Consider the following 27,777-nt stretch of genomic DNA (forward strand, 5'->3'; position numbering starts at 1 on the left):
TGTGAAAAGAAGATGGAAAATCTGGACTGGTGGCCAGCCAATCACAGGGCACATATAGACAAACAACCATTCACACTCACATTCATATCTATGGACAATTTGGAGTTGCCAATTAAGCTAGCATGTTTTTGGAATGTGGGAGAAAACCCACGCATGCACAGGGAGAACATACAAACTCTACACAGAGATGGCTGAGGGTGGAATTGAACCCCGGTCTCCTAGCTGTAAGGTCTTTGTGCTAACCACTCACATCTGCACTTCATAGAAAACTTTATGAGCAAAAGTAAGAAGAACAGCAAGGCCAGGCTGGAATTAGCCACAAAGTACAGAGATGAGCCGCAAAAACATCATCAGTCAATAAAAGTACCAATTGTTGTTGTTGAACATGTGCATTCAAAAGTTCAAAGGTCAAATGAAGATCCCCCTGGAAGATCCCCTGTCGTTTATTTTAGCTTTGTTCTCAAAAAGAGTAGTTAGTATGGTCAAGCTTTGAGAAAATGTATGTGTGTGTGTTCTACAGTAGTAGGTAGTATGTAGTAGGTTGCATGCTGAAAAACTATATTTATAAATATATTTTATAAATATATTATATATATAAATATATTTTTATATACATTTTAAAAGTAGCTCGCAGGCTAAAAAAAAAAAGTGTGAGCACCCCTGCTGTGCTGTTTTCCTTTGTAAAATTAAAACAAAACACACACGTTTATTTCCGGGTAGATGCACGTGACTGGCTGTCACATCAGTCACATGATCCGGCGTGACGTCGTTTCAGTCAGCTGACGTTCAAGGCTCTCGCTGGGTGAGTGATTCAACCTCTTTCATTGCATTTTGTGTAAAAATTACTTTTAAATTCCAATTTTAATTAATTTGTAGTATCATTGAGTGAGTATTTGCGCCGAAAAATGATGCGTTAGTGAAAGCGGCGAAACGCATTTTAAAGCTAAGCTAGCTTAGCACAAACACTGACGAGTGTTAGCATCCGTCGGTTAATTTACGACAAGATTTTATTGCTCAGCTGCTAGCTAACATTTCACCCAAAATGTCTGCTATGTCTTCGTTATATTTAATCCATTAGTGCAGGGGCAAAGAGAGCTGTATAAATGATGTCGTGACCGTGAGCATATTGCTACCCTTGCTAACTATCTGAATATGTCACCTGTTTACAAGTCTAATATCTATTGTCAGCTTCAAAGGTGGTACCTGTGAATAAGAAGCGCATCTAGCACCATTCAGGATGGATATCCGGGGGGCCGTGGACGCTGCTGTCCCCACCAACATCATCGCTGCCAAGGCAGCAGAGGTTCGAGCTAACTTGGTCAACTGGCAGTCTTACCTGCAGTAAGTAGCACAAATTTAGCCTTTATTTTCTAATGGGTTGACTTAATGCGGTATGTTTGTGTCACTTGAGCAGGGAGAAATTGAGTCAGAAGCCTGCGTGGTGCTTCCTAAAATATAATTAATAGATTCTCCGCTTGTGTGGAGATAGTGGGTTTTCTCCGGGTACTCTGGTTTCCCTCCCACATTCCTGTGACCCACAATCCTAGTGAGAATAAGCAGCATAGAAAATAAATTGGTAATGGTTTTATTTCATTTGAACATGCATCAGATTACAATTGAGTGCATCCCATAATCAGTTCACAGTTCCACATGTCCAAAAGGAGTAGGAAGAAGCACAGCTTATTAAATCCTACCCCTCCATCTGGTACTTTTACAATCAGTAACTGTTACATTTGTTCACTTCCTGCTTTCCATAATACAGTTTAAGGTTGTTTTTTTTTTAATAATGTACCTCGTACCGAAGTACAAGGTGATATGAGCATCCAATGCCATAATGGGTACCATAGTAAGTGTCAATATAGTGATATATATAGCACATCATGACTGGTTCAAGACTCTTCATCCTTGTATTTAGCAAACATCAACTGCTTGTATTGTTTCTTGAATTGGCTCATCGTTGTGCATTGTTTGAGGTCCTTACTCAATCCATTCCATAGTTTGATTCCACATACTGAAATGCTATGGCTAGCATAACGTAGTCCTAGCATAGAAGTGTTTCAAATGTACTTCTTCCCTGAGATCATATTTCTCCTCTCTTGTAGAGAAGTATTGGATGACATTTTTAGCTAATTGGTTATTTTTAGTCTTATGCATTATTTTAGCTGTTTGAAGATTAACTATATCAGCAAGTTTAAGTATTTGTGATTATTAGAAATAAAGAGTGAATATGTTCTCTGTAGGCGGCATTATGAATTATCCTGACTGACCTTTTTTGCAGTACATTTAGCGAGTGAAGATTGCTTTTATAGTTATTACCCCATATTTCCACCCAATAATTACATTATTATTTTTATTATTATTATTCATAATATACTGTTAACCTCATAAAATTAGGTCTTTATTCATTAGATTACAACATCATTCTGTTAATATTTTGACTTGAATGTTGTAAAATGACTGATTTTACATTTTTACTATTTTAAAAAAAATATTTATTTTTTGTTTTCTTGTTAAGTAATGGCCCCGAGCTGCAGGTTGGACACCCCTGCTGTATGCTAAAGTGATGTTAGATGTGTTTAAAGTGTGTTTAAAGTGTTTCAAATGTACTTCTTCCCTGAGATCATATTTCTCCTCTCTTGTAGAGAAGTATTGGATGACATTTTTAGCTAATTGGTTATTTTTAGCCTTATGCATTATTTTAGCTGTTTGAAGATGAACTATATCAGCAAGTTGAAGTATTTGTGATTTTAGAAATAAGGAGTTAGTATGTTCTCTGTAGGCTGAGAAAATGAATTGAAAGTTCATTAAAAGTGTAACACGACAGGTTATAAAAGTCAATATTTGCTCAAAATTAACCTTTTCTGTCAGGCATTGACACGGTCATGCCCTCCTGATGGCTAAAGCTAAGAATCTTTGTCTTCTTGGATGTGGTCAGATCGTCGAGCTGCATAAACAAAGCCTCTTGCAGCTTGCCAAGACAGCCATTCTACATTTTTTGAAAAATCTTGAGCATTACGGAACAAAAAAAAGTCAAGGGGTAGACCCCAAAAATGGTCACATGGCGTTCCTCGACCCGAGCGAAGGCCCTTACTTGCCGACTGCAGAGCAATAACCATCAGACGGCATCTACGGGAAAATGGTTTAGAAGACAAAAAACTTTGCCCGGGAGGGTCCATCTTTATCTGGGATGCTTTTTCATTCAGTGGAACACCGGAGCTTCAGGTGGTGCAGGGTTGTCAAACGGTGGAGGTTGTGCAGATGTTGCAGAAGGTATCCTTCACGACTGAGGGCCCTGGTCTGTGTGGTAACAGCTGGGTTCTTCAACAGAACAATGCTAGCTTGACCAAGGACTTCTTCAGGGAGAATAACATCACTCTTTTGGACCATCTTGCATGTTCCCATGATTAAAATCCCATAGAGGCAAGGGAGGTTTATAAAAATGGCCATCAGTTCCAGACTGTTGATGGACCCTGGTGAAGCCATCTTCATGAAGGGCCTCCTAGAAACACTCACATCAAGCATGCCCAGACCAATTTATGAAGCAATTAACGATGGAGCTACTCATTAGTCCGACTGAGACATTTTTTTGTTCTGGTTTGGAGAGGTTTTTTTTGGCATTTTTTTGAGCAATGGTCTTCAACTTTTGATCATCTGATAAACAGCCTAATATACATACTGGTCTGAAGATTTTAATTAGGTCCATACTGTAATATATTACTGAGGATACAATCGTAATTTGATTTTATGACGGATCATCTGATCTTCACAGCGGCTGCTGAGAACAATTCTGGTAGTTGATGACCCCTATTTTTTATGCTTGGATTGTAGTCCACTGCTGCAGAACATTTCATCCAAACTACTTGAAATGTTTCCCTTCTCAGGAGTCAGATGATTTCTGCAGAGGACTGTGAGTTCATCAAGAAGTTTGAGGTGGCCAACTCGGAGGAGAAACAAGTCATCCTGACCAATGAAGGCCATCAGGTATATACTCATATTAGACCATCCATCCGTCTTTGTGTTGTAGGAGTGTGCATCAAAATGTGTGTATTTTGTATTTTACAGTGTGCTAAAACCTTTCTCAACCTGATGGCTCACATCTCCAAGGAGCAGACTGTCCAGTACATCCTGACGCTCATTGATGACACTCTTCAGGTATTGTACCGAAACACACTTTGGTCCAGATGTATTCAGATAACACTGGAATTATAGATAAAGTTTAGATTTCATAAAACTTCACAGCAGGCGATAATTGGAGCGAGGCTACTGCCATGTTCATTCATTCATTCATTTTCTATCCCTTATCCTCACGAGTGTTGCGGTGGTTGCTGGAGCCTATCCCAGCTGTCTTCGGGCGAGAGGCGGGGCACACCCTGGACTGGTGGCCAACCAATCACAGGGCACATATAGACAAACAACCATTCACACTCACATTCATACCTATGGACAATTTGGAGTCGCTAATTAACCTAGCATGTTTTTGGAATGTGGGAGGAAACCGGAGTACCCGGAGAAAACCCAAGCTTGCACGGGGAGAACATGCAAACTCCACACGATTGAACTCGGGTCTCCTAGTTGTAAGGTCTGCGCACTAACCACTCGTCCGCCGTGCAGCCCTACTGCCATGTTATGGAGTTAAATAATAAAAACAATTTTTTTTTGGACCTGGCCTTGTACAAATACTTCTGAAGCCAGTTTTTCTCTTTCCGAATGACCTTTCCGAAAGCAATGGTATACATGGAAAGGAATATTCCAATCTCTTGTCTACATCCGCCACTATAATCAAACAGAATAGTCAATAGGGCATGCCCAGTAAAACGTAAACATCAACATCACGCGATACCGACTTCCTTGAGTTTTTCTTTCACTTGTTGGAATAACTCCGTCTTGCCAATTTTTCGTTCATCCAGTCTTGAAATTTAGTTTGAATCAATAACAAACTTTCCGCAGCAGTCCAGTACCGATTGCTGGCCTCCATTTTTTTAAATTGAAGAACGTCTGGATCTGCGTGTTCTGTCATATCGCAGCATTCGCTGAAAGAACGCACCTGGGAACAGGAGAATCTTTATAATTAAGCTTGGCTCATGTTTTATATAGATAATTATTTTCTTTTTAATAAAACTGGACTTGTGAATAGCGTATAGAAGGGTTTAGATTCTGTTCCACAGATGGCGCTAATGCACACGAAAGCTGCTTGCCTACCGCCAATAAACAACAGAAGAAGAAAAACACCACGAAGAAGAACGCAGTCTGACAACTTTCCGATTGAGCGGGTACAAGATACCTCAATCGGATTGGGGAAAGGAATATTCCACCCCGTGAATCCGATTATATATTCATTCGGATTGACACTTTTCTTTGGGAATGAGGTCTATACAAAGGTTACATTCTTTCCGTTTGAGCAAATAACCCGAATCTAATTGGAATATTTGGGTCCATGTAAATGCTACTGTTTATTAGTGTTTTTTTCCCTTTGTTTATTGATGTTTTTTTCTTTCCCCCCTCAGGGGGTCCAAAACCCCCAAATGTTTTTCTATTAGTAAGATGAAATGTCAACTGAAATGTCGAAATGTTACACAGGAGAATCATCAGCGGGTGAGCATCTTTTTTGACTACGCCAAAAAGACCAAGAACACAGCCTGGTCCTATTTCCTTCCGATGCTGAATCGCCAGGACCTCTTCACTGTTCACATGGTGAGTTTGTTGCATGCGTCATTATCATTATCAACTTTCAAAAGAAACCCCTCACTAACAACACTTTTACCTACGTATAAGGAGCTCAGAGACCACAGTCATTTGTGTCAAGTTAACCTTTTTCCACCAGAGAATATCACCCTGTGAACCTTTCACAGATGTTTCTAATCGTAGCAAGCCATCAATAATTCCTCACAAAGCACCTCACTCACCTTTCCCGACAAAAAACAAGCAATTAATGGCTTGATTTTTCCATGGTAACCCCGTAGCCATTATGGGTGTGCTAAAATAAGACCTGAAGCCACCTTTATAGGGTTAGAGTTAAGGTTAGAACTAAATAAAAACCTTTCATTCATTCATTACCGCTTTTTCCTCACGAGGGTCGCGGGGGGTGCTGGAGCCTATCCCAGCTGACTTTGGGCGAAAGGCGGGGTACACCCTGGACTGGTCGCCAGCCAATCGCAGGGCGCATATAGACAAACAACCATTCACACTCACATTCATACCTATGAACAATTTGGAGTCGCCAATTAACCTAGCATGTTTGTGGAATGTGGGAGGAAACCGGAGTACCCGGAGAAAACCCACGCTTGCACGGGGAGAACATGCAAACTCCACACGATTGAACTCCTAGTTGTAAGGTCTGCATACTAACCACTCGACCGCTGTGCAGCCCTACTGCCATGTTATGGAGTTAAATAATTAAAAAAAATTTTTTTTTTTGGGACCCGGCCTTGTACAAATACTTCTGACGACATTAGCCACGTTTACATGAGGAGTTTTTCTCTTTCCAAATGGAATCTTTCCAAATGACCGTTCCTAAAGCAATGGTATACATGGAAAGGAATAATCCAATCGTGTGTCTACATGCCCCGCTATAATCAAACAGAATAGTCAATAGGGCATGCCCAGTAAAACGTAAACATCAACATCAGCTGTCGAGAGGCGGGGTACACCCTGGAGTGGTCGCCAGCCAATCACAGGGCACATATAGACAAACAACCATTCACACTCACATTCATACCTATGGACAATTTGGATTCGCTAATTAACCTAGCATGTTTTTGGAATGTGGGAGGAAACTGAAGTACCCGAGTGCACGAGGAGAACATGCAAACTCCACACAGAGATGGCCGAGGGTGAAATTGAACCCTGGTCTCCTAGCTGTGAGGTCTGCATGCTAACCACTCGAAACTAGAAATAAAAAAAATAAATAAACTCTCACATGTTCATTACAGATACTTCAGCATGAAAATATCACAGTATTACTACTGATGTGGACTTTATACCCTCTCTTCTGAATCTAACTAACATTTGTCCAACCTTAGGCGGCAAGGATCATTGCCAAATTGGCTGCTTGGGGCCGAGACCTGATGGAAGGAAGTGACCTGAACTACTACTTCAACTGGATCAAAAGCCAGCTTAGTTCACAGGTATATCAATTGTTTTATGTTTGCCGTGTTTAACAGGGTTTCCAAGGCTGCTTCGTTTCAGCTTGATGGAGGAGTATCATGAGCATCAACTCATACCTAAACTCATACCTTAGTTCTTAGTTGTAAAAATAACACTTTGTAGCCAATCGCATCTTATTATGCTTACAATGACAATATTGGGTAGATGCATTTTGCGGTTCAAACATCGCTCCCTTACTCTATCGCGCCTTTTTTCCAACATAATAAATCATTGCTTTTTTTGTGAAAATTTGGACAGACAAATTATATGTAAAAGTCTGGTCACTAGGCATTAATGTTACATTACATCACCATGGCTTGCTTGACATGATAGATTGGGAAAAAAATTATAATCTCATTCCGTGCGGAAGTAGTATGTTTTTATCTTCTTACTTTGTCCTTCATTCATTCATTTTCTACCGCTTGTCGCAGGGGTGCTGGAGCCTATCCCAGCTGTCTTCGTGCGAGAGGCAGGGTACACCCTGGACTGGTGGCCAGCCAATCACAGGGCACATATAGACAAACAACCATTCACACTCACATTCATACCTATAGACAATTTGGAGTCGGCAATTAACCTAGCATGTTTTTGGAATGTGGGAGGAAACCGGAGTACCCGGAGAAAACGCACGGGGAGATGGCCGAGGGTGGGATCGAACTCTGGTCTCCTAGATGTGATGTCTGTGCGCTAACCACTCGACCACCGTGCAGCCCCGCATCTTTGTCATAATGTCAACAATAATAGTATAGTATAGGCGACATTAATAAACATGAATTACATTTCATTTACAATACTACACCACCATGACGTTCCAAGTGTCTACAGTGTGTATTGCACTGCCAGTATTACAGTATTATTTTTGGAATCAGACAATAAAATACAGGGAGGCAGAGACAGGCTAATAAGGAGGAGGAAGTGTTAATAATGAGCACCGCACTGCTTAGTTATGAGTTCTAAGATAACATCTTTATCCTTCATGATAATAATATTGCTGGCCTTGATATGTTGACACGTACATGTGAGTTTGTTTTCCATCCATCCATTTTGGAAATGGAAAACTGGAAAAAAAAATCAATAAAAAAACTATCTTCAATGCTTTTGCTTCTGCTATACCCTACACTTTTTCAGTACTTTGGTTCCGGTTTTCCACACCAAAATATCTGATAAAACATTCCACTGTTCTCAAATATCTTTATTTATTTTTCTATACACAAAATAAGATAATAGACAATAAAAAAGACAATAAATCAATCAGTAATAAATAAGTAAAATAATAATAAAACAGCAAATAAGAAAAACGTAAGAAACCACATACAGTTGGTAGAGAAATTATATTTTTCAGATTCAAATGTACAGTAACAGTTATTTAACCTTTTAACATGAACATTAATGAAACTTAATAATTTTACCCAATTAGCACGTTAGCATCGTACTCGGTTCCATCTGGGAGCAGCGTCGTAACTTTAACAACATGTTTGAGATGCTTTATCTTGACGTGTATTTTCCGTTTTATTCCAAATCATTTCCTGCATTTATTTCTACCCAGCGTCATAAGCCTTTAGCTTCATTGCTAATCCAAAGCAAAACAGGGCGGGGTTACAGGGTAGGGTAACAGTATGGGCGGGGCAAAATCATGTTAATTGTGTCTGGTGTGCACACAGCTGTCATTTCAACATTAAACTTTGGTATCAAGGTGGTGGCTTCAAACTAGCGTCTCGCGGGCCGCGAGTTTGAGACCCCTGCTGTAGGGGAAGACAAACATATTACAGGTGGAACACCGCCCTTTAGCAAATTACATCCGACCTGGTAGTTTCCACTGTATATAAAAATGTTATGTACTTCAGCTGCGAGGCGCTCAAATGTGTTTTAATATGGAAAAAAAGGTGCAATCACCTTCAATTAAGTTATTTTCCACTATTTTCAGTAATTGCTGTCTGCTGTGTGGGCTCATGATGATAGCCTGTGTTGTTCTAGTAACACATAATTTATAGTCCATCATGATCTGAATGCAGATAAAGGGACATGTGGCAAGACGGCATTTCATTTGTATTCAGTGTTGATGTTCTTCTCGAGCTTGCAATTTGTTATATCATCTATCCACAGCAGCCTCACTGTTTTTTTCCAGCATGGATCTTCCATTTTCTCTGCAACACAATCCGAAGGCTTGGATTTGTTTTTTTTTTTTGTCTTATCTCTTATTAGAACCTGCACGGTACAGGTCAAGACACAGGGTCGGGAGCAGGAACTATATCCCCCAGTGAAGTGAGTATAAGTGAGGTACTCTCACTATGAGCTTCTGCAAGCTAGCCTCTGGACTTTCACCTTTTTTGCCCGTCTCACTAATAAACATCTCCTGACTGCGGATGAGCAGAACGCGCACAGAAGCATTTAGTTTTGAGACAGCACCGGGCAAGGGGTCCTCCGTGTCGACAGCATGATGTTTGCTGCCACTGATTGCTTTAAACACTGACAACCTGCATGCTGTATAAGCCATGAAGGTGCTGCAGGCATGACAAAACAGCTCTTCCCTTTTGACCTTAATGACACCAGGTTAAACTGGAGTAGCAGTTGCACACCAGCAGTAGCAGCATCCATTATTGCTCTCTTTCTCTCCACTAAAGGCTAATCATTCTGAGAAATGTACTTCTACTTTCTATAACTGAATGCAGTCTTTTCCTCTGCATTTCAGCCAGGTAACAACCTTGCTCTTCTCCCCTATCTTCACTGTTCTTCTGGCTGGACTGTTTTTGCTTCTATTCACCTGATTAATGACATCTATTTTGTCCTCCTCTAATCTCTATTGACATGATTCTGCTCAGGTGTGATGGGTACACAATGCCGTCCTTTCACACCGCATTGCACCGTCGTGGTAGCATGTTGCTGATGCACATTCACACAGACTGCATGTGTCATGCCTCAGGTTTGATAGGCGGTGCTGCTGGTGGTGATGGCGTAAGTCTTGAACTGGTTTCCTTCCGTGTGCAGTCTTATGCTTGCCAACTGCTTCATGTTTCTCTCTTTAATGTTATCTTTTTCCGATCACCAACCGAGGCTCTTTGTGACATGTTGGTGAATGTTTTACCTTTGTCCTTTGCAGAGCTCTCAGTATGTCCAGTGTGTGGCCGGCTGCCTTCAGCTGATGCTGAGGGTCAATGAGTACAGGTTTGCGTGGGTGGAGGCCGACGGCGTGAACTGGTAAGTCAAGCCTCTCTAACTGTGGAACTTTGAAGGTCGAGCGCTATCCTTGGAGGTACAATGTCCCCCTCATAGCAAACCGGACTGAGTAAAAAAAAATCAATTCCAGGGTCAAAACAGCGTGAAAGTACACCTTTTGTTAAATACACGAGCAATGTTTTATGTAACATTTTAACATTCTTTCACTGTAATTTAAAAAATAAGTTAGTATTGAGAACTAGTGATATGGCTGGTCCTCGGTTTATGGCGTTTTGAGTTTGGTGGTTACATTTGCACTGCCATTAATAATAAACACAAAAAATAAACATGAACACAAAAGGTGTCCAGTATTTATGTAACATAAACACTTTTTTCATTTATAAGTCGCTCTGGAGTATAAGTCGCAGGAACAGCCAATCTATGAAGAAAAGTGTGACTTTTAGTCCGGAAAATACGGTATTCTTTCTTTGCAACACTCAACATGCTCACATTGGGTTTAACAATTAGAAAGACAGCCAGCTAACTAGTTAGCCTTCAATTTACTTGTTAAGAAAGGGTTTAAAACGGAGTGGGCAAGAAGGACAAAAAAGACCACTTCCACATGGAATGGGAGAAGAACTTCTTTTCCATGACTGACAACATGCAGTGTGACCGTAATTTAATGTAATGTCATTACTGACACCTAGAAGCCAGAAAGCTACATATACTTTTCTAATATTTTTGGGATTAATTATACAGCATGGGCCGTGCACAGCGGTCGAGTGGTTAGCGCACAAACCTCACAGCTAGGAGACCAGGGTTCAATTCCACCCTCGGCCATCTCTGTGTGGAGTTTGCATGTTCTCCTCGTGCATGCGTGGGTTTTCTCCGGGTACTCCGGTTTCCTCCCACATTCCAAAAACATGCTAGGTTAATTGGCCACTCCAAATTGTCCATAGGTATGAATGTGAGTGTGAATGGTTGTTTGTCTATATGTGCCCTGTGATTGGCGACCAGTCCAGGGTGTACCCCGCCTCTCGCCCGAAGACAGCTGGGATAGGCTCCAGCACGCCCGCGATCCTCGTGAGGAAAAGCGGTAGAAAATGAATGAATGAAGAAAGAACTACCGACGTAGACATAGTTGTGTCTCTAGACTGTGAGGAAGGCTGTCGTCATCTTAGTTCTTTTTAATGAACTATTAAAGTTTGATCTCCATTATGACTCCCGAGACACTGAGGCAGACTCGTCTGGTGGAAGCACATAAAAGTAAAATTAAAATTACAGAGATAAAAGTAAGGATTTTTTTTTCCATTCAATACATGTCTTTTAGTGTTTTATTACTGTGTTTTATACAGTTAGGTAATATATACTCAACAAAAATATCAACGCAACACTTTTTGCTTCCATTTTTCATGAGATAGACTCAAAGATCTAAAATTAATTCCAGATAAACAATATTACCATTTCTTTCAAACATTGTTCACAAATCTGGTAAACAATATTACCATTTCTTTCAAACACAAATCTGTCTAAATGTGTGATAGTGAGCACTTCAGCTTTACTGACATAATCCATCCATCCCACCTCACTGGTGTGCTACATCATAATGCTAATCTGATGACATGATTAGTGCACAGGTGTACCTTATACTGCTCACAATAAAAGGCCACTCTGAAATGTGCAGTTTTGTGTAACAGCAAAATGCCACAGATGTTGCAATTGGCATGTTGTCAACAGGTGAACGAACGAATGAACACAGGTGCATTTTATTGATGGCATTTTGAACGCACAGAGATACCGTGATGAGATCCCGAGGCCCATTGTTGTGCCATACATCCATGAACATCACCTAATGTTTCCGCAAGATAATGCACGGCCCCATGTTGCAAGGATCCGTACACAATTCCTGGAGGCTGAAAATGTCCCAGTTCTTGCATGGCCAGCATACTCGCCGGACATGTCACCCATTGAGCATATTTGGGTTGTGCTTGACCAACGTATACGACATTGTGTACCAGTTCCTACTGATATCCAGCAACTTCTCAAAGCCACTGAAGAGAAGTGGACCAACATTCCACAGGCCACAATTGACAATCTTATAAACTCGTCACGGCAGATACTGACTGGGTCTGAGTCCCCAGAGTTGTCGAGAGGCGAGAGGCGGGATACACCCTGGACTGGTGGCCAGCCAATCACAGGGCACATATAGACAAACAACCATTCACACTCACATTCATACCTATGGACAATTTGGAGTCGCCGATTAACCTAGCATGTTTTTGGAATGTTGGAGGAAACCGGAGTACCCGGAGAGAACCCACGCATGCACGGTGTGAACATGCAAATTCCACACAGAGATGGCCAAGGTTGGAATTGATGGAAGTGAGGCCTGCGTGCTAACCATTCAACCTTAATTTGCTCCCGTGATGTTTAGAGTACAGCTTCGGAAAATAGTGAAGTGGACGCTAATACGCTAATTTTGAAGTCGCATGCAGCGATGGTGTTTTGATCTGACACATCTTAAGTAAGTTTGATCAAGTGTAGATGTCACAGTTGAGTTGGAGTGGCCAATTAACCTAGCATGTTTTTGGAATGTGGGAGGAAACCGGAGTACCCAGGGAAAACCCACGCATGCACGGGGAGAACATGCAAACTCCACACAGAGATGGCCGAGGGTGGAATTGAACTCGGGTCTCCTAGCTGTGAGGTCTGCGCGCTAACCACTCATCCACCATGCAGCCTATTGACTAGTATTTTAAAAAAAAACATGTAAGAGTGACAAAATAAGAAATCAGGGGCAAACACTTTTTCACACCACTGTATTAGCTCCGCCTTGTAAATTTAAATCCAATAGAATTATTTGACAACCTGACGTTGTTATAATTAATATTCATCAAACAGATAATATCATGATTATAAATAAAATATAAAGTGCTGCATAGTGGGTTAATCATAGACTCGTTTTTGTCATGAACATGGTGGCTTCATTTGCATTTACATCTTAGGAGGTTTGCATCCCACCACTTAGCGTCTGTGTCTACAAATGGGGCCCCCCCTCACTTGGGGAGAGTCATTCATTTTCTGTGTTTGAACCAGCTCTATAGACCCTGTGTGGACATTGTATTCCAGGCCCGTCATTTGTGCTAATAGCTCGGCAGCATGGAGGCACACTGTTGTGAAACCCTGGCCATTAGGAAATCGATTCGGCACACAAAATATGGCTTCTCATTATTCTTTGTGCAGCTTCCCTTTCTTCTTATTTCTTTGCCTTTTCCCCCCCTCCCTCCCTTGTCTTCAAGCATAACAGCGGTGTTGAGCAACAAGTGTGGATTCCAGCTCCAGTACCAGATGATCTTCTGCGTTTGGCTCCTGGCATTCAGCCCCCAGCTCTGCGAGCAGTTGAGGCGCTACAATGTTGTGCCTGCCTTGTCTGACATCCTGCAGGAATCTGTCAAGGAGAAGGTCACACGGATCATTCTGGCTGCCTTCCGGGTATGTGCCAAGCCTCCTTGCTTTTGGTGGGTTACGTGTCGAAGTGCACTCAAAATATTTACAAAGTCGACCGCAGCACTTTTCACTTGTAATTGTGCTGACTTCTTCCTTGCCTCAGGGGGGGGGAAACTGAAATGACTCTATTAAACAACAGAAGACGACTATAAAAGAAACCCAAGTCCATAAAAGTTACATAAATAAGATTTATCTCCACACTGCTCTGTCAGCTCCCTGCTGTCGTCGGTCAATACCAGCAATGAATATTTCATGCCAAGCTGCTTTGTGGAGCAAAATTCCTTAAGTTTTCAAGGATAAAATTTGTGAATGTCAAATAATTCCTTTTCCTGGATGCTCTCTTAGCAAGCAGACGCGAAACCAGGTGACCATCTAAGCAGTAAATGAAACTATGGCTACAGTTCTCCAGGTTATCCACGGGTTATGAGCAAATTCCGGAATGCATACCTAAAAAAAATGACTTGCCCATGGGGAATCCTTAAGGTGAGAACTACTTATAATATAATACATTTTATTTGTATAGCGCTTTTCAAAATACTCAAAGACACTTTACAGAAGGATGAAGTTGAATAAAGCAAGTAAACAGAATAGAACACCAAAATAAAACATTCATTAGTTAATACACAGTTAAAACATGAGTAAAAGCGGGGGGGGGGGGGGCACAGCAGTCACACATTAAAAAACGATTTAAAGAGGTGGGTTTTGAGTAGTTTTTTGAAGGTGGGAAGGTCAGGGCAAGCACGGAGTGAATGGGGCAAAGAGTTCCAGAGGGTGGGGGCAGCGATGGAGAAGGCTCTGTCTCCCCAGGTTTGGAGCTTGGTCTTACAGGGGAGTGCCAGGAGGTTGGAGTCTGAGGAGCGAAGGGGACGCAGGGAATTATGTGGATGGAGCAGGTCTGTGCTCCAATCATGAGGTCAAATCATGGAGGGCTTTGTAGGTGATGAGAAGAAATTTGAAGTGAATACGTTGGGGGACGGGAAGCCAGTGGAGGTTTTTAAGGACAGGGGTAATGTGTTCACGGGAGCGGGTGGAGGTGAGGAGGCGGGCAGCGGAGTTCTGAATATATTGTAGTTTGTTGAGGGTTTTGGATGGTGTACCTAAAGAATACTGTTGCAGTAGTCGATTCTGGAGGTGATGAATGCATGGATCAGGGATTCAGCGGCAGAGAATGTAAGTGATGGACAGAGTCGGGCTATGTTCTTAAGATGGAAGAATGCAGTCCGGGTTAACTGTTTGATGTGGGGTTCAAATGAAAGGTCGGGGTCCAGGAGGATACCAAGGTTGCGGATGAGCTTGCCCGAACTTGCCCCAAGTAAAATGAAAAGACTGCCATAATGATATCATACACCAATACATGCTGATAATTCATCAGATAATAGTACTGATGCATTGTATTTGGAGGAATGTCTGAAAAATTGTGTAGATGTATGTTAACATGCCATACTACCTTACACATCGTAGTCGTAGTAAGCAGGGATTTACAAGTTGTGCACCACAATGAAACATTATTGAGTAGACACTTTTGTGTACTAGTAAAGTGTTTTTAATCCAGAAGAAAATGCTCAATGGTCAAATATATAATAATTTGTGAAGCAAAGGTGAGAAAAATACACAGAGAAATGGAAGCGCTAGATTTTGTAGCTTGTGCAAAATCAGCACTTGGTATTGGATCTAATCGGTGGTGTTTCATTGTGACCACTTCAAATTGTCACAGCAATGTGATTCACTCACCTGTGCCATCATTTGATTTGCTGCCGCTAATAAAATACTTATTTAGGAGGCACTGGTTCATCACTTTTTGCTGTTTTCCTTCACAAGTTGTTGAACAATTAGACCATGTTGGCAGGGACGCGATCGTCGTCAAACGATCGCTGATTGGTTAATCGCGAACAAGAACGGGTGTGGGTATAACGCGGACTGCGAACCGCAGTCTAAATAAACGATTCTGATTGGTCCATTTCAAGATTTGCAAGGATTGGTTTGCAAATTACCACCGGAATTACACAGTCCGTGTTTTACCAACACCCAACAAGAACCGCTTTAAAAAAAAAAAAAACTCTTGGCAATATGGCATGCCAAAGTACACTTGCCCGACGGGAATATCACTCATTGGATTTACTTGCCCCGAATTTTGTTTTAACTTGCCCCGGGCCGTCGGTACATAGTTATTGTCGAGCCATGCCTAATGCTAGGAGTCCACTGTGCCGGCACCAGTTGGCTTGCTGTGGCGGCGAATTAATGTTCGCTCGGCATGTTGCCATTTGGCGCCATAGCGAGCCACGATACATGCCAATCACATACTCTTTGGCGTGAACTGGCATCAACTGGCACCAGCCCAGTATATCTTAAAAGTGTATATTAAATACTTTGGAAGCATCTGGTGGGCCGGATAGCGTGGTGCCTTTAAAGTAGTTTGCAGCCCCCCATTGCCACCATGATCATGGTTCAGTATCCCACTTGAGACACAGCCTCAACAGCTCCCACCTGAGCCTCTCTTCTCCACTCACTGAAGGGTTTGCTGGAGAGGCGCATTGATGTTGGCTACTGCGTCACCAAGCCGACCTCACGTGATGGCAGGCTATTGTCAAAGGAAACAAAAACTAAATAAATCAGTATGCAGAGAGCTTGACATCGCATGGTTATACCAAATCATGTCATCAGTATATATTGATGAAAAACCTCAGTTATTTGGTATATGGCAGCCGATCGCTCCCAGCGGCCCTGATCAGCACAATGGGCTTTGATTACGGGACTGCAGCATGATTTGCAGCTGACCTTGCCCTGCTCAATTTTGTCTATTCACTATCGGACGCTTATTTTTGTGTGTCATTGACATCCTTGTTTGTGGGAATTGTGATTGTTAAGAAGTTGGACAATTCTCACTTGCACACATTTAGATCATGACTTGACATCCTGCATGAACAGCAGACGCGGGTGGTAAATTGTGTCTCTGTTTTTCCATTTTTCCCCCTTTAACAGTTCGAAATTCAAATTTTTTTTTTCACACATGTTGACTCTTTGGGAAATGGTGATGATCCAAAAGGTTTTCCATATAGTCTTGTGCATATCTCCGTTGCTCCCAAGCGTCCTCATTAGTTGGTGATTGTGCTGAGGGGAAGCGCGCAGCGGTGCCATCTGCAAGTGCTTGAACATAATGGCAGAGTGGTAGCGGTGGTGTGTTTGCCGTTTTAGTTCTGCTGCTGCTGTTATTGTATGTTTGCTCAGCAGAGTGCCTTTTACGTCCCACTGCTCATGTCACTTTTCATTTGTGTCACCCCAGAAATCACTACCAGCGTATCAACAAGTGAACGTTAAAAATGACTCATTTAATGGCTCATATTTTAGTAGGGTTTCACTGAGTTACATGCTAACATTGTTGTCTCCATCTCCTGTCCCCCTTTGCCAGAATCTCCTGGAGAAGTCGTCAGAGAGGGAGACTCGCCAGGAGTACGCTCTGGCGATGATTCAATGCAAAGTGCTGAAGCAGCTGGAGAACCTCGAGCAGCAGAAGTATGATGACGAGGATATCACAGAGGACATAAAGTTCCTGCTGGAGAGACTGGGGGAGAGCGTGCAGGATCTTAGGTGCCACTACTTCATGAAGCCGTGCAGTCAAACCAAAAGTCAGTTATTTAATCATTTTTTTTTTAAATTGTATTTTTTTTTTTATTCAGCTCATTCGACGAGTACAGCTCTGAGCTCAAGTCCGGCCGCCTGGAATGGAGCCCTGTGCACAAGTCGGAGAAGTTCTGGCGGGAGAATGCTGTCCGCCTAAATGAGAAAAATTATGAGCTCCTCAAGTAAGAAGACTCTCTCTCAATCGCATAATAAGGGGGGAAAAGTGCACATCGTGTTGTGAATGAATAAATGCAGCCATGTCATTTTACAACAAAAAAAGCAACAATATAATAATAATAATAGCAATTGCATGAAGTAAACATTTAGGAACAAATCCATTTAGCAAGAAATATTGAATGTCTGGCTGACATGCAGGGTTTCCAAGCTTTCACTGGACATAAAATCATTTGGCAAGCCTGATGTGGCCCCCGGGCCTTAGGTTTGATACCCGTGCTTTAGGATTATATTGACTCCAATAGCAAGTCTTCAAATGTGTTGTTTGGACACTTAATGACCATGTACTACAAGAATATCACTCAGTAGAGCTGTTAATTAGCAGACTACTTCCTGGTTCATCGAGGTGATGTCATCGTGACGCAACCAGTAATCCAGCTCCTCGCCAAAATTCTTCCTTGACCTATAAAGGAAAGATCTTCGTATTTGCATTGTGCATCATGCTTACTTGTGCTATGTCAAATTTGCTGTTCATGAAAACAACAAGCTAGAGGGGGCCTATCTTGAACCTTTCAATACACTCAGTGGTGTTATGTCTTATTTTTTTGCATATATGGTAATGGTAATGGTTTTATTTCATTTGAACATGCATCAGATTACAATTGAGTGCATCCCATAATCAGTTCACAGTTCCACATGTCCAAAAGGAGTAGGAAGAAGCAAAGCTTATTAAATCCTACCCCTCCATCTGGTACTTTTACAATAAGTAACTGTTACATTTGTAGGCGGCATTACTTACTTACTGACCTTTTAGCGAGTACATTTAGCGAGTGAAGATTGCTTTTATAGTTATTAGCCCATATTTCCACACAATAAGTAAGATATGGTAGAACCAGAGAGCAATAAAGAGTGTGGAGTGATTTCTGATTGAGAACAAATTTAGCTTTGTTCAATATTGAAATGTTTCTTGCCACTTTATATAGAATAAAATAAATAATACATTTGCTTAAAAAAAAAAAAAATAAATATATATATATATATATATATACGTGTATATATATATATATATATACGTATATATATATATACGTGTATATATATATATATATATACACGTATATATATATTGAATGTGATATATTGGTGTGGATTGTATCTGGAGGAACAGACACAAACTTAAATTTATTAAAAAAAAAACACACACACAAATTTATATTCCAGTCACAGGTTTCTCCGCCTGTTATCATTCGGTCAAAAAGTCCATAGCTAAAAATTGTCTCCTTCCAGTTTTCTAGCTTTGCCTTATGCCTCAGGCTCAGATCATTCTAGAAAGAGTATGGAGACATACGATTGTGAGTTTGACATATGCCAGCAGTGTTAACATGCCTTTTACAATCTCCCCCTTTTAGGATATTAACCAGGCTCCTGGAGGTGTCCGACGATCCACAAGTCATAGCGGTGGCAGCTCACGACGTCGGCGAGTATGTGCGGCACTACCCGCGTGGCAAACGGTACAACCTTCAGCTTTGCTTCCTTTCCTGAACCAGCGATGTATACTCATGGTTTTTTGTTTTTTTTTTTGCGGGGACTTTTCAGAGTGATTGAACAGCTGGGCGGGAAGCAGTTGGTGATGAATCATATGCACCACGAGGACCAGCTAGTACGCTACAACGCCCTGCTGGCTGTGCAGAAGCTCATGGTCCATAACTGGTATGAACACAATAATGTGTGGCGCGTCTCTGTTCCTGCAAATCAGTTGTCACAAATAATAAACTTTATCCAAAGTATGTAAACTTAAAATGAAATGCACAACAAAACTAAGGCCTTAAAGCAGGGGTGCTCACACTTTTTCAGCATGCGAGCTACTTTTAAAATGACCTAGTCAAAATGATCTACCCACTACAAAAATGCAAAACATCTATTTATTTTCAAATGTATTGAGGATTATTTGTACGTACAATGTATGTTGATGTACCTTACATAACCAAATGAGCCAATATTGCAAAACACACATAATTAACTATTAACATTTTTTGTAATTACCTGAGTTTACTTTGATGACTTGCACTGAATTGAATCAGCCAGGGATGCATAGTCCGGACAGTAGCTGCTGATAGCCAGGTTAGCCAGGCAAACGCACTTCGAAAAAGACATTGTGAAAAAAAAAAGTCCACCTCCCATTCCGTATGGAAGTGATATGTTTTTGCCTTTTTACTTGGTCCAGCTACTTCACTCATTTTAGTGACCATAAACTTTAGCGAGGGCTTAAAATCTGACGCAATTCGCCGACTAGCTTAGCACTTTGCATCGTTGTTTACGCATGAGCGGTGACCTAAAGGTCAAAATTCAGTTGTCATCTGACTGGTTGTCCTGTATGTCAATCAAGTAACGGGGATGGATGATAGGCTGACATCGTAAGTTCTACTTAGAGACGTTGTTTGATTTGATTGGTCACCCGAAGGGCAACATTCAGTTGTCATCTGAATGGCTGCCCTGTATATCAATCAAGTGATGGCATTGATGCTAGGATGATATTTTTTTAATGTCACGCCACGATCGACCAGCGATCGACCAGTACCACCTCCGCGATCGACCGGTTGATCGTGATCGACTTGATGAGCACCCCTGCCTTAAAGGATGTTTAGTCAACTAATTATTGAAAGCATCGGCAAGGCCTTTTAAAGGCCACTTAATGTTCATCCATATATTCTCAAAGAATATAGTTTTTTTTTTTTGTGGTGGAAACGGTTATTCACAGATAACACAAAAGGTGAAAATAGCTGCCAGTGTGTGTGTTTTGTGACAATCAAATAGTCCATAAATGTCCCATGTTTGTTTTCAGTCTATTTCACTACTGTGCCCTAAAAGCCTCAGAGCTTCCCAGGCAACAAGACTGTGCTGTTTCCTAATCTCAATGATGGTGAAGCTCACTGCACACCAGACACAGCCTTGCTGAAACAACAAGAGCAAGTTTTTTTGCAACCCTTGGCTTTTTGTTTGTAATTGGTCTGTGATATATAGTATAACACAACAAAAAACGACATAAATGTAACAATACAGCACAATAGTTCCAATGTTGTATTCTCCAAAGTTTTAGATAATGAGGTTTGCACATTTGGAAGTGAGCCCTGAAAAAGTTAAGGATGGTTCTGAACGCAAAGTTTTTCTAACACGGACTTCCTTATATGGGCGTTCCTTGGTATAAGCTGTAGGTTTGCCCTCTCCCCGGCTCTCCTGTTTGCTGAATATTTCACCGAGCTAACATTGATGGCTTCCAGGAAATATTTGTTCAGGTTTTTTTGAGCTTACCTAAAGAGGCAAACATCAGGCAGAAGTGGTTGGAGTTACAGATTCCTTACCAGCAAGACCAAAATATGGGACTGTTGAGGTAACATGGGTGAAACTGGGCTATCTGCCAAACTGTTGCTGAAGCCCGATGCCTTTCCAACATTACTCGATCATATTAGTCAGAAGCGCGAGCAGTAAGTAACAATTTAATTTATCAGTGTACAAACTGTTTGTTTATGTGTGAGTCAGCACTTGTTTGCGTATTATTATAGAGTAGGCATACAGACAGCGTTTTACCTGCAAATTACGAGCTCCGATGTCTCGAGTTGCTAATAGCCTTTCCCACCACAATCGGTGGACGTACCCAAGTTTTTTTTCAATCAATCAATCAATCAAACTTTATTTGTAGAGTACTTTTCGTACATAGAATGTCGCACAAATTGCTTTACATGTTTAAAAAGAAAAGTGGGGCACTGCTACAGAGCTCCCAGCCACCCCAGTCGGTAAGCCCCACGAGAGGAGACACCCCAGCCCCCAACCAAGGCCCCCACTGAGGAAACACTGGATATATGGGATAAGAAATATAAAAACATAAAATAAGAATATAGAAAGTAGATATAGAAATAAACATAAAACATAAAAGTGAAATATATAAGAACATTAATAAAAACTAACATAAGCATGTGTAAAACTATAAAAACATTTGGTTAAGATCCAAAACAAAAGGTATAGGGTATAAAATTATCATTTTATAAAAGTCAAAGTTAAAAAAAAAAGTATAATAGGAGCAAGAGTTAAAAACTAATTTAAATGTGGGTCTTGAGCCTATTTTTAAAAATCTCAACGTTCTCTACGGCCCTCAGGTCCTCCAGCAGGCTGTTCCACAAACGGGGGCCATAAAACTGGAAAGATGCCTCACCGTGTGTTCGTGTTTTTACACTGGGAATACATAACAGGCCGGTGTCGGAAGACCTGAGGGTCCACGAGGGTTCATAACTTATAAGCAATTCAGAAAGATAAGAAGGCCCACAACCCCTAAGACATTTAAAAACTATTAAGAGAACCTTAAAATCAAACACGGGTAATCTTGCATAATTTCCACTACTGATGTAGTCAAAATTTTCTTGTGTTGAGAACCATAAATGGTGTTTGAATTACAATGCTGTTGATGTGTTCAGCTCAGAATAAAGTTATAAAGAGACTCTGTGGGGAGCTAGACTCTGTCGTCATAACAAAGAGTTGGCTTGCCATGATGCGCATGCGTTAATGATGAAATAAATTAGTTACCGCCATTAACGTGTTATTTGTGACAGTGTGGAGATGTGATTTGCGGCGAGACAAGAGTCGAGGCATGTGGAACTAAATCGTTTACTCTCCACTCAACAATCGACAACAACACTTTTGTAACGGCTAACCATAACAGCCCTTGGTGAATGACATAACATTACATTGAGTTACATATTACATATTGTGGGTCACCACAACAGCCCTAATAAATACATTTTTTAATGGATATGCACATGTTTTTTTTTTTCAAGCCAATAATAACATTCTGCATCTCAAGATCTATATCTAATATCTATTGTTTTTTAGATTTTTATGTAACTTTTTGTGCCAAAAAGATGACAAACTGTACCTGTAGATTTGTCAGTATAATGTATCGCATCATTAGTATTAGCAAAATATTGATAAAATAGTGACAGCTCCGAAGTCCAAACCCTGGTCTGAAGGCCGTATCTTCAATGATGGTAAAGGGCTGGTTGTCCAGCAGAAATCACAGATGGCTTTAGCTCTCGGGTCGTCTCTGGCAAACCTTTATGCAATATTCAGATGTTGCAGCGATAGGAACAAGCCCTGGGTGTCGTGGCGATGCTGGCGTTTCACGCAGTACGGATAATCTTAAAGGGCTGGTTGTCCAGCGCCATCATTTCCATGATGAAATCACAGATGGCTTTAGCTCTCGGGTCGTCTCTGGCAAACCTTTATGCAATATTCAGATGTTGCAGCGATAGGAACAAGCCCTGGGTGTCGTGGCGATGCTGGCGTTTCACGCAGTACGGATAATCTTAAAGGGTTGATTGTCCAGCACCATCATTTCCATGATGAAATCACAGATGGCTCTAGCTCTCGGGTCGTCTCTGGCAAACCTTTATGCAATATTCAGATGTTGCAGCGATAGGAACAAGCCCCGGGTGTCGTGGCGATGCTGGCGTTTCACGCAGTACGGATAATCTTAAAGGGCTGGTTGTCCAGCGCCATCATTTCTATAATGAAATCACAGATGGCTTTAGTTCTCGGTGGCAAACATTTATGCAATATTCAGATGCTGCAGCGATAGGAACAAGCCCCGGGTGTCGTGGCGATGCTGGCGTTTCACGTGGTACGGATAATCTCACCTCAGTGGAGATTTTTATTTTAATCAGTTATTGGAGATATTTTGTAATGTGATGGGTTATTTTGGTAAGATGTCATAATTCCTCGTATTCCTTGTATTCCTCGTATTTCCTTGCATGTCAGTATTACCTGGCAGGTTGTAACCATAGAAGCTCATGAAGTAGATTCTGGATTGACTGCATGAATTTGAACCCGGAGGAACATTTGTGGTTGTTTCATTTCTAAGAAGTACATCTATGTTGACTTTCTGTCCGACTTGTTGTTGTCAGCAAACATCCGATATTTGTGTTGTTTGTGCGTTTGTTCGGTCCCTAACTCCCAGTAATGAAAGCTGCAGTAGCTTCTCCAGAATGCTTTCCCTTTTCAACTCCATCCACCGTTGAGAGCTTCAGCTTTACAGATGTCATGTCTTGTGTCCTAAGATCTCGTGAGATTAAAACGTGACATGATTTCATGTTCAGAAAAAGAACTGGACACTAATTCCACATTGCATTTTATTTTACTAATTATAACACAAAGATGAGTGGTTAGAGCGTAGACCTCACAGCTAGGAGACCAGGGTTCAATTCCACCCTCGGCCATCTCTGTATGGAGTTTGCATGTTCTCCCCGTGCATGCGTGGGTTTTTCTCCGGGTACTCCGGTTTCCTCCCACATTCCAAAAACATGCTAGGTTAATTGGCGACTCCAAATTGTCCATAGGTATGAATGTGAGTGTGAATGGTTGTCGCCCGAAGACAGCTGGGATAGGCTCCAGCACCCCCGCAACCCTCGTGAGGAAAAAGCGGTAGAAAATGAATGAATGAATAACACAAAGATGCTTTACCCAGATAGCCTGGAATATTTTGATTTCGTTTTTTTTTTTTTTTTTTTGCGGGGTTAAAAGGAGTCATCTAATTGGGGTGTGGTGTTAATTTGTTTAACTGACTCATGCACCCAGTCGTGAAAGGGGGGGGCTGGCATTTATTACAGAGAAAGCAACCATCTGTGTTTACAAATGCACAAAAAAAGAACATAAAAAGGTGACATCTGCAAGGGAAAAAAAAGAAATGCAGTAAATAATGAGCTGTGTACAGAGTAGCATTGATTCCAGCATGATGGGATGCTTTTCGGGTTGAAAGCGTTCAAGAGGGTGACTGATGGAGACCCCCCCACCCCACCCCACCCACCACCACCTGCTCCTCATATTTCATCTCCATGTTTTCAAGGTGACGCGGCGGTCACGGCAGATTATTTGCTGCCCACATGCAAAGCAGCGATGATGATAGAAAGGAGGCGGGGGCGGGGGTGCCCGTCTTTTTTTTTGTGTAAAATAAGTCTCATAAAAAAAATAATAATCTCGCCACACACACTTTGACAGATGAAGACTATTGAAAAGTAAGCACGCCCTGTGTTGTCATGACAACAGCACAGCGATGTTATTTCACCTCGCCTTTTTGTCCCCCAATTCCATTCATCGCCTGTGAATTAACACACTGAAATTTTCAGAATTGGAAATTTATCTACAGCAAAGACTTCTTTTTTTTGAGTGTCTTGAAAGGCGTTTGATATTTCCCAAGGAGACAAAGGTGAGTGTCATGGCGCCACATATTGGAAATGTCAGTTAGCTTTCATCGGCATTCACTGAAGTTCAAGCCACGATGATGTCGGACCGAGACGCACGCTCACATTATCGGATCAAAACGTTGCCATTCTCAATGTTTGATGGTTGAATGAACGGTTTAATGAATGAATGAATGGTTTAATTTCATTTGAACATGCATCAGATTACAATTGAGTGCATCCCATAATCAGTTCACAGTTCCACATGTCCAAAAGGAGTAGGAAGAAGCAAAGCTTATTAAATCCTACCCCTTCATCTGGTACTTTTACAATCACTAACTGTTACATTTGTTCACTTCCTGCTTTCCTAATATAATTAAAAACAATTTAAATTTTTTTTTATATGGTAATGGTAATGGTTTAATTTCATTTGAACATGCATCAGATTACAATTGAATGCATCCCATAATCAGTTCCCAGTTCCACATGTCCAAAAGGAGTAGGAAGAAGCAAAGCTTATTAAATCCTACCCCTCCATCTGGTACTTTTACAATCACTAACTGTTACATTTGTTCACTTCCTGCTTTCCTAATATAATTTTTTTTAATTAATTTTTTTATTTTTATATGGTAATAGTAATGGTTTAATTTCATTTGAACATGCATCAGATTACAATTGAATGCATCCCATAATCAGTTCCCAGTTCCACATGTCCAAAAGGAGTAGGAAGAAGCAAAGCTTATTAAATCCTACCCCTCCACCTGATACTTTTACAATCACTAACTGTTACATTTGTTCACTTCCTGCTTTCCTAATATAGTATAAGATTTATTTTATTTTATTTTTTTATTTTGATTTGTTTAATTTGTATTTTTATTTGTTTTTATTTTTGTTATTTTTATTATTTTGTTTTATTTGTATTATTTTGTTTTTATTTTTATTATTTTGTTTTTATTTTTATTTTTATTGACTTTGACTTTGCAAACAACTAGTCAACCGCTGATTACATGAAATAGAGCTGGAGGACAATGACTTCTGGTTCCGGTTTCTAACTAGGACATTTTGTGATTAAAATGACGTTTGGACTCGTGCTCGTCACATTTTGACTCATGCTGTTGTGCTGTTATAATATAAAAGGGTCGCAGGACGATGATAACGTGTGTCATGTTGTATGCTAACTGGGAAATGTCCACAAACCAAAGCAAGATTTTTTGAGTAGATTCTCAACGGAAAAATACACTAACCAGGGCGTATGCTAACAGAGGTTTGGCTGTATGTTGTATAGTCGTCCTTCACGACATTGCGGTTCAAACATTGCCCCCTGTATTCATGTGTGATCGCTCTTTCACTGTTGAATACGATATATTATTAGTTATTTTAAAAAAAATGCATATTTAAGCACAGCGGTAGTAGAGTCCATTTTATTTGCATATTTTCTATGATTATTATCTCTGTTTTGTAGTTTTCTCATTACTCATTTGTACCCAACCCTTTTGTCTGGCAGGGAGTACCTGGGTAGACAGCTGCAGTCCACCGACCAGCAACAAGCTCCAGCTGTGGCGGCTCGAAGCTGAGTTGTCCGTGTCTATATATATATATGTGTGTGTGTGTGTGTGTGTGTCTGTGTGTAAAACTGCGCCTCACTTTGCTAGTTAATGACCCACGCGACCAAGCTGTGTTGTTCCTCCCGCACCCTAAATTAGCTTCCATGTGTTGTGACTCTGTGTCTATGATTCAGTGTACTAAAAAAAAAAAAGAGATATTTAAGTCTGGCTTTTGAAAGCGGATACAGTATGTGCCCCCCCCCTCCCAATAAAGATGATTATCTATGGTGCTTGTGTGTCGCTGTCTGTGGTCCTTGTCCATTTCTTCTGCCTTTACATTTTGGGATGAATACATTTAATTGTCTCTCGCTACGTGACCAAAAAGACAAAAACACCTTGGTGAAAAACTAAAACGGGGCTTAAAGTATCTCCGGCCAATGAAAAAAGAGAAAAATATGCATATTCATATGCTGTTTTCAACCATCAATAATAGTGGAGTTTGACCGGGAGATGATTCCGTTGGGTTGCATTTAGTTGTTATTTATTTCTGGGGTTGGGCGTTCTCCTGTCGGCTTTGTTAGCATTAGCTCGCTAACGTCACGGCTGTTGACAGTAAGTAAGGCTTGGGTACTTGGGTAGAATTGTATGCACTTCTGAGTGGTATTTGGTACCTTTTAAGTTAGTGGGGGTTCATGTTCACAATTATATTTAGAAAATATTTTTTGGAGCCGACATATATTATAAGCACTGTGCTTTTATATATATATATATTTTTTTTTGTGTGTGTGTATATATATATATATACTAAATATTATGTGTGTATATATTTTTTTGTATATATATTTTTTGTGTGTGTATATATATATTTATTTATTTTTGTATATATATTTATTTTTGTGTATATATATAATTTTTTGTTGTGTAAATATATATACAATTTTTTTTGTGTGTATATATATACACACTATAAATATATATATTGTGTGTGTGTATATATTTTTTGTATAGATATTTTTTGGTGTGTATATGTGTATGTATATATATATATTTGTGTGTGTGTGTGTGTGTATATATATATATACACTATAAATATATATTGTGTGTGTATATATATTTTTGTATAGATATTTTGTTTGTGTGTATATATATATTTATTTTGTATATATATTTTGTGTGTGTGTGTATATATATATATATTATTTATTTATTTATTTTTGTATTTATATATATATGTATATATATATATTTGTATATACGTATATATTTTTTTAATTTATATATATTTATTAAAAATAATTTTGGGGGGAGGGGGGGTTCAGGCTCAGGATTTTTTTTTTTTTACTTTAAGCCCTGCTAAAATAAGCAATATGTTTTTAAAAATAGACAACCTGAAGAATGTATGATTACCAATTGAT

General features: G+C 40.4%; 1 protein-coding gene across 5 annotated transcripts; it reads left to right on the forward strand.

The window, feature by feature from the left end:
• Window positions 1-730: 730 nt before the first annotated feature.
• Window positions 731-26,646, forward strand: atp6v1h (ATPase H+ transporting V1 subunit H). Of its 5 annotated transcripts, none has more exons than XM_058078932.2 (14): window positions 731-802; window positions 1,189-1,341; window positions 3,882-3,981; window positions 4,063-4,152; window positions 5,578-5,691; window positions 7,020-7,124; window positions 9,346-9,405; window positions 10,241-10,338; window positions 13,596-13,788; window positions 17,210-17,388; window positions 17,478-17,603; window positions 19,005-19,106; window positions 19,192-19,305; window positions 26,323-26,646. In XM_058078932.2, exons 2-14 carry the CDS (start codon window positions 1,238-1,240, stop codon window positions 26,390-26,392), a joined length of 1,455 nt encoding a protein of 484 aa, XP_057934915.1. In that variant the 5' UTR covers window positions 731-802; window positions 1,189-1,237; the 3' UTR covers window positions 26,393-26,646. The 5 variants fall into 5 exon arrangements, with proteins under 5 accessions (XP_057934915.1, XP_078650909.1, XP_057934917.1 ...); XM_078794783.1 differs by lacking the exon at window positions 26,323-26,646 and adding an exon at window positions 20,225-20,388 and having other exon boundaries at window positions 19,192-19,419; XM_078794784.1 differs by lacking the exon at window positions 26,323-26,646 and adding an exon at window positions 20,225-20,389 and having other exon boundaries at window positions 759-802; window positions 1,197-1,341; window positions 19,192-19,419.
• The last annotated feature ends 1,131 nt before the right edge of the window (window positions 26,647-27,777 follow it).

The sequence above is a fragment of the Doryrhamphus excisus genome, linkage group LG11, assembly GCF_037039965.1.
Source record: "Doryrhamphus excisus strain RoL-2023G ecotype Guam linkage group LG11, RoL_Dexc_Guam_v1.1, whole genome shotgun sequence".
In the NCBI taxonomy this organism is placed as follows: domain Eukaryota; kingdom Metazoa; phylum Chordata; class Actinopteri; order Syngnathiformes; family Syngnathidae; genus Doryrhamphus; species Doryrhamphus excisus.

Excerpts from the sequence above, each read along its gene's own strand:
- atp6v1h (XM_078794783.1), top strand. The coding sequence starts at position 1,238 with ATGGATATCCGGGGGGCCGTGGACGCTGCTGTCCCCACCAACATCATC. Across the intron at positions 7,125-9,345 it reads AAAGCCAGCTTAGTTCACAG|AACCTGCACGGTACAGGTCA; the intron begins GTATATCAATTG and ends ATCTCTTATTAG. Across the intron at positions 9,406-10,240 it reads GAACTATATCCCCCAGTGAA|AGCTCTCAGTATGTCCAGTG; the intron begins GTGAGTATAAGT and ends TGTCCTTTGCAG.